Source organism: Pituophis catenifer, unplaced genomic scaffold, assembly GCF_029215685.1.
Source record: "Pituophis catenifer annectens isolate HBS135680 unplaced genomic scaffold, rPitCat1.0.hap2 SCAF_3, whole genome shotgun sequence".
Lineage (NCBI taxonomy): Eukaryota > Metazoa > Chordata > Lepidosauria > Squamata > Colubridae > Pituophis > Pituophis catenifer.
The window spans coordinates 98,709,040-98,716,216 of NW_027256883.1; the positions used below are offsets into that span (position 1 = coordinate 98,709,040).

The window sequence follows — 7,177 nt, forward strand, 5'->3', positions numbered from 1 at the left end:
CATGATCAACTAAACTTGTCACTCTAATACAAAAAGTTAATTACAATGGTTTGAAATGGTCTGCTGTTGATGAATTTAGGCTAGATATTGCAAACCAAATCATTATTTTCTAAATGCTCACTTAATCATTTATTCTAGAATTTTGCCCAATATCAGTGTCAAAGTGACCAGTCTATAGTTAACCAGTCCTCTTCCTTTTTTTGAAGATGGGCCTTTCTTCACTTATCTGGCACTATATCTATTGCTCTGACTTCTCAAAGATCACAGAAAGAGCTCCATCGTGACATCGACAAGCTCCTTCTAGATTATCAGATATAATTAATTTGCTTCTGGAGACTTAAACTTGTTTATGGTTGCTAAGTGCTCTTTAAATTTCTCTTTATTTTTCTTAGGTTGTCACTTCATCCTTATAGCAATTACTCTACATTCACTTCTTTGAGTTCTGAGCTCTCCCTCTCTAGTGACTGTTTTACCATCCTGTCATAACACCAGATCCTCCCTTTCCTTTCATGTGTTGCTGATGTAGACCAAAACTGATTTTTGTTGCTCTTAGTTTTCCTTGGAACCTAAGATCCTTTTTAAATTTTAGCCTTTCTTATTTTCTTTTTACAGACTTGGCTACTTGCTAATACACCAATTTGATGATAATGCCAACATTCTATTTTCTATACATGTTCTTTCAGCTATTATTTCAGTCCAAAGCTTCCTATGTATCCACAATGTTTTTCTAAATTACTCCTTTGTTTCCTTCTCATGGGAATAGTATGCAATTGTATCAACAATATCTTAATTTTGAGGTGTTTCTAAATATTCTGCATACCCTTTGACATGAGGATTTCTTCCCACAATCTCTGGCCTACTAAATTTCCAAATATGTGGAAATCAAGTATCTACTGTATATATGACTCACATTTCTCTCTGTAGTGCCTTGTCAATTTTTTCTCTCATTAGATACTTCTTAACAGTTTGAACATTTTGCATCAGTATTGAATCATTATGCTGAAACGTAGCTATTACGCTTCTTACGACTGAGTCAATGATTAGGGGAAAAATGACACTGAAAGTTACAGTAATACAGAAATATATGAATTAACTCCAAGCAGTCTATGGAAACATATATTCATATGCTCATCAATACTGGAAGTTTATTAGAAATCTGTCATGAATACAAAAGGATAATCTGTTTTTCCATTTTGAAATTCAGTCACAAGAGGTCGCTGTTTCCTAAGGAAACCCTCTAAGTGAAACTGAAAATGCAGAGCCCCTCCCTTAAAGGGACAGACATTCCTGCCAGTCAGATCCACAAGGGAAATATCGAACAACAGGGAAATCTCAACAAGCCAAGATTCAACCTATGAACCAGTATGGCTGGGGTAGATGGTCTCTGCTCCTGACACCTTTGAGACAAGATATTTAGAGAAAAAGAGAAGAGCTTGCTGGTGTTGTGCCTGTATCTGCGATGCTTACCTGGCCGAAGGGGCTGCTGCAGCTGCTTCTGCTCCACACCGCCTGGAAAATGGGGAGCGGCCAGCTCCATTATTCTGTGCTGGAGGAATCCCAGCACGGTACCTTTGTGGGCCGCATCGCCCAGGATCTGGGGTTGGAGGTGAGCGAGCTGGTGCCTCGGATGTTCCGGATGCTGTCCAAAGGAGAGAAGGACTATTTTGAGGTAAACCTGCAGAATGGGATCTTGTTTGTAAATTCCCAGATAGACAGGGAGGAGCTGTGTGCCAAGAATGCAGACTGTGTCCTTCATCTGGAGGTGATTGTGGAGAAACCTCCGAGGTTCTTCCATGTGGAGGTTGAAGTCAAAGACATGAATGACAATGCTCCCATCTTCTCTGCCAGGGAACAGATCCTGAGCATATCAGAACTCATAACATCTAGGATACGATTCGCCTTAGAGAGAGCCTCTGATGCAGATATTGGTACTAATGCTCTGTTAACTTACAAGCTCAGCCGAAACAACCATTTTGCTCTTGATTCAGGAAATAATGAAGATGGCAGCAAATCTGTAGTTCTTGTACTGAAGGTTCCACTTGACAGAGAGGAGAGCCCTGTGCATCATTTAGTACTGACAGCCACTGATGGGGGTGAACCAAAACTCACAGGAAATGTTCAGCTAGTCATCAAGGTGCTGGATGTCAATGACAACCCTCCTGTGTTTAACCAATCTGTTTATAGAGTAAAGTTGCTAGAAAATACAGCTAGTGGGTCATTAATTATTGCTCTGAATGCTACAGACTTAGATGAGGGGATTAATAGGGAAATCTCTTTTTTTTTTAGTAATAGCCTACCTCTAGATGTCACAAAGCTCTTTAGTATAAATTCTGATACTGGGGAAATCAGAGTTATGGGAAAATTGGACTATGAAGATATTAATTGCTATGAACTTCAAATTGTTGCAGAAGATAAAGGCAGTTCTCCATTATCAGGACATTGTGAAGTTTTTATTGACGTATTGGACATGAATGATAATATTCCAGAATTATTTGTGAATTCTCTCTTTGTACCATTGCCAGAGGATTCCACTCCAGGAACTGTGGTAGCTATCCTCAGTGCTTCAGACAAGGATTCTGGAATCAATGGACAAGTAACCTGTGTCCTACAGCCCTCTGACATGCCATTCAAAATAGAGTTCACATTCAAGAACTACTATTCCCTGGTTGTTGGAGCACCTTTGGATAGGGAGCAAGTGGCTGACTACAGGATGGTTGTGACAGTGGAAGATCAAGGCGTTTCACCACTGTCTTCTAGGATCACCCTCGTAGTGCCTATTAGTGACATAAATGATAATGTTCCAGCTTTCACTCAACCCTCCTACACAGTCTTTGTGAAGGAGAACAATCCCCCTGGTGCTCATATCTTCACAGTATCTGCCTTGGACCCAGATGTTGCTGAGAATGCTCTGATCACCTATTGGATAGATGAGAAGCTCTGGCCATTGTCAAGCTACATCTCTGTACATTCGGAGAGTGGAAAACTTTATGCTTTGCAGTCCTTAAACTATGAGGAGTTGAAACTGCTGGAGTTCCAGGTGAGAGCCAAGGATGCTGGAATGCCCTCCTTGTGTGGCAATGCAACTCTTCAGGTCTTTGTGATGGACGAGAATGACAATGCACCTGTTGTGTCAGGATCATCAGAAGAGAATCTGATTCTTCTAGTGGTCCCTGTGATGCCTGGGCATATTGTAGGCAAGATCCATGCCTTGGATGCAGATTCTGGATACAATGCATGGCTAAGGTATGAACTGGTTGAAGAAAGCAATGCTCCATGGACTGTAGGGCTGTATAGCGGTGAGGTGAGTACCAAATATTCTTTGGATGAATCAGAAGGCAGCAGAATCCAGAGTCTGTTGGTTCTTGTGAAGGACCATGGAAAACCTCAACTCTCAGCCACAGCTACCCTGAGTGTGTCACTTGTGACAAGTGGTCAGACAATCAAAACAGATATTACCCTCCCATGGTCAGGGGAGAACTTTGTGCCCCTGGTGGACTCGATCAACGTCTATCTGATCATTGCCATCTGCTCTGTTTCCAGTCTCTTCTTGCTGTCCACTCTCATCTATGTGGCCCTGCGATGCCACTGCAAGGCAAAGGAATCCATGGTTTATGGCCCTGGCATGGCCACCCTGGTGTGTGCCAGCGAAGTGGGCAGCTGGTCCTATTCCAATCGCCACAGCCACATCCTGGCAGGTGTGAGTGCAGAGGCTGGTGCCAAGAGTGACCTTATGATTTTCAGTCCCAACATTCCTGTTTTTGCAAATAATGGGGAATTTAGGAATGGGACAGAATTGATCCCAGATTCAGCTAAAGAGGTGAGTTTCTGGTTTTGAAGTTGTTGATAGTCATTCAAAATTGTATTTTTGTTTTAACACTTTATGATCAGTTTTGGTATTTATCTATTTACAGTATATTCAGAAAGTATTCAGATACCCTTCACTTTTATTAATTTTGTTATGCTGCAGCCTGATTCTACAGTTGTTGAAATTCATTTTTTTCCTCATTAATCTACAGTTAGTACTCTATAATGACAAAGTGAAAACAGAAATTTAGAAATATCTGTAAATTTATTAAAAAGAAAAAACTGAAATATCACATTTGCATAAGTTTTCAGATCCTTGACTCAGTACTTTGTTGAAGCACCTTTGGCAGCAATTGCAGCCTGGAGTCTTTTTGAGTATGATGTGACAAGCTTTGCAAACCTGGATTGGGGGAATTTCTGCCATCCTCACAAGCTCGGTCAGGTTGAATGATAACAATTGGTGCACAGCCATTTTCAGGTCCCTCCAGAGATATTCAATAAGGTTCCAGTCTGGGCTCTGGCTGGGCCACTCTAGGACATTCACAGAGTATTCTTAAGCCACTCCTGCGTTGTCATGGCTGTGTGCTTAGGATCATTAGGTGAACCTTCGGCCCAGTCTGAGGTCCTGAGTGCTGTGGAACAGGCTTTCATTGAAGATATCTCTGTACTTTGCTCCATTCAGATTCTTTCTCAATCCTGACTAGTTTCCCAGTCCCTGCGGCTGAAAAACAGCCCACAGCATGATGCTGCCACCACCATGCTCCACTGTTGGGATGGTATTAGGCAGGTGATGAGCAGGTGCCTGTGTTCCTCCAGACATAACATTTAGAATTGAAGCCAAACAGTTCAATCTTGGTTTCTTTGGATCAGAGCATCGGTGAAATCAAAAAATTTTTACTACCAGTTCTGTCGATGTGGCTTGGTGGGCATTGTGTGGCTTGGTGGGCATGGCAGGGGTAGGATATTGCAAAATCTCCATTCCCACCCCACTCTGGGGCCAGCCAGAGGTGGTATTTGACAGTTCTCCAAACGACTCAAAATTTCCACTACCGTTTCTCCAGAACCTGTCAGAATCTGCTGGATTTCACCCCTGGATCAGAGAATCTTGTTCCAGATAATTTTAGAGTCCTTCAAGTGCTTTTTTGCAAACTCCAAGTGGGCTTTCATGTGTTTTGCCCTGAGGAGAGGCTTCCGTCTAACCTCCCTAAAGCCCAGATTGGTGGAGGACTGCAGTGATGGTTGTCCTTCTGGAAATCTGTTCCATCTCAAAACAGGATCTCTGGAGCTCAATCAGAGTGACCATTGGGTTCTTGGTCATCTTTCTTATTATGGCCCTTCTGCTCAACTGCTCAGTTTGACCAGGCCACCAACTCTTGGAAGAATCCTGGTTGTGCCAAACATCTTCCATTTGAGAATTATGAAGGCCACTGTGCTCTTAGGAACCTTCGCTGCAGCAGAAATTTTATTGTAGCCTTTCCCAGATCAGTGCCTTGCAATAATCCTGTCCCTGAGCTCTGCAGGAAGTTCCTTTGACCTCATGGCTTTTACTCAGCTACAGTATGCATTGTCAGCTCTGAGGCCTTCTATACAGAGGTATGTGCCTTTCCAAATCATGTCCAATCAATTTACCACAGGTCGATTCCAATCAAGGTGTAGAAACATGTTACCAACAATCAAGGGAAATGAGAGGCACTAGAGCTAAATTTCACATCTTGCAAAGGATCTGAATAGTTATGCCAATGTAATATTTCAGATTTTTCTTTTTAATAAATGTACAGGCATTTCTAAAATTGTGTTTTCACTTTGTCATTATGGGGTACTGATGTGTAGATCACAGGTATCAAACTCGATCGTGTCAGGTAATGTCAGGTGAGGCATCACAATGTTTTTTGTCTTTGCGGAGCCAAGGTGGGTGTGGCCTCCATGTAATGCATCCAGCCCACGGGCCACTAGTTTGACACTCCTGGTGTAAATTAATAAGAAAAAAATGAATTTCAACAACTGTAGAATCAGGCTGCAGCACAACAAATTTGACAAAAGTGAAGGGGGTCTAAATACTTTCTCACTGCTATCTATCTATCTATCTATCTATCTATCTATCTATCTATCTATCTATCTATCTATTTATTTATTTATCTAATCTATCCCTCTGATTTTACATTTATAATAACAGTCAGTAATACCTAAAATGTGAGCTCATAATGCATTTGCTCAATCAGGATATTGAGTTGCAAATCTATTATATTTTTTGTAAGGAAATATGTTTGGAATGATAATAGTATTCAAAGATACGCTTCAAAATCATATTTTATTTAATAGTCTGTATGATATAAATATAACTAGATTTTATTCTTCTAATGTTCTTATATTAATTCTATGCAGATTCCAGCAATGTTTCTCAGACTTGGCAACTTTCAGATATGTGGACTTCAACTCCCAGAATTCTCAGCAACAAGAATTATTGGAAATGAAGCCCCTACATTAAGCTGCCAAGGCTGGGAACTGAAATACTAATCTGTAGCTCATGAAGCAGTCAACCAATACATTCTAGAAATCCAGGTGGAGTTTTTCAGGACAATTTTTATTAGGCTAACCTTTTTTTAAAAAATTAAATAACTTCCTCAGTAAATTGGTGAGAATAGGTAATGTTCCATAAAGTTTCCTTGAGAACAATATAGATATGTTCTGCCATTGCCTTTGGCTAAATTTTCTTAGCCTCCCAATTTAGCCCATAACCCAGATGTCTCCGGTTGGTCCCTAATCCAAATACTCAAAATATCCAGATGTAACAATTGGAGAACCCATAGGCTTCTAATAGAAAATGCGTGAAATTTTGGGAGATACAGTTTCAAGATGTTCAATCATCTCCTGATGATTGAGGAAAAAAATTTTTTTCTCAAAAAAGGAGGATTGAATCATTTCTTAAGTAGACGAATCCTTATACAGAATGAATTGAGTACCATACAGCCGGAGGCTTAAGATCTTGGCCTTCAACAGTTAACTGCTGCAGACATCTAGGTATTGCTTTTATGGTTTGCAAGTCTAATTAATTTGTTGTGCCTTTTGTCAGAAGTTCATTTATTTGATGGCTACAGAAGGCCAATGTTTAGAAGTAAATCCCAACATTTGCTCAATAGATCTATTGCTAACATTTCAATTATGGAAAAAATTAAAATGCTTTTTGGTGAAAGTTGGGACTTCTGTTTTACAAAACCAGTTTCTATTTTTTCCTAAACAAATGTATTAAGGCTTCTAGACATTTGTGAAGGCCAACTTGGAATGCAGAAAAGACTATAAAAGATATAGCCAGTCTATAAATCAGAGGTATCTCTCAGATAAAAGTTCAGCCATGTCTTGGTGAAGCTGACTATCT

At 40.4% G+C, this 7,177-nt stretch overlaps 1 protein-coding gene across 1 annotated transcript; it reads left to right on the top strand.

Moving 5' to 3' along the window:
• Positions 1–1,516: 1,516 nt before the first annotated feature.
• Positions 1,517–3,835, top strand: LOC139314992 (protocadherin alpha-5-like). The gene has a single exon (XM_070941011.1). The coding sequence runs from the start codon at positions 1,517–1,519 to the stop codon at positions 3,833–3,835; it is 2,319 nt and encodes a 772-aa protein (XP_070797112.1).
• Positions 3,836–7,177: the final 3,342 nt, after the last annotated feature.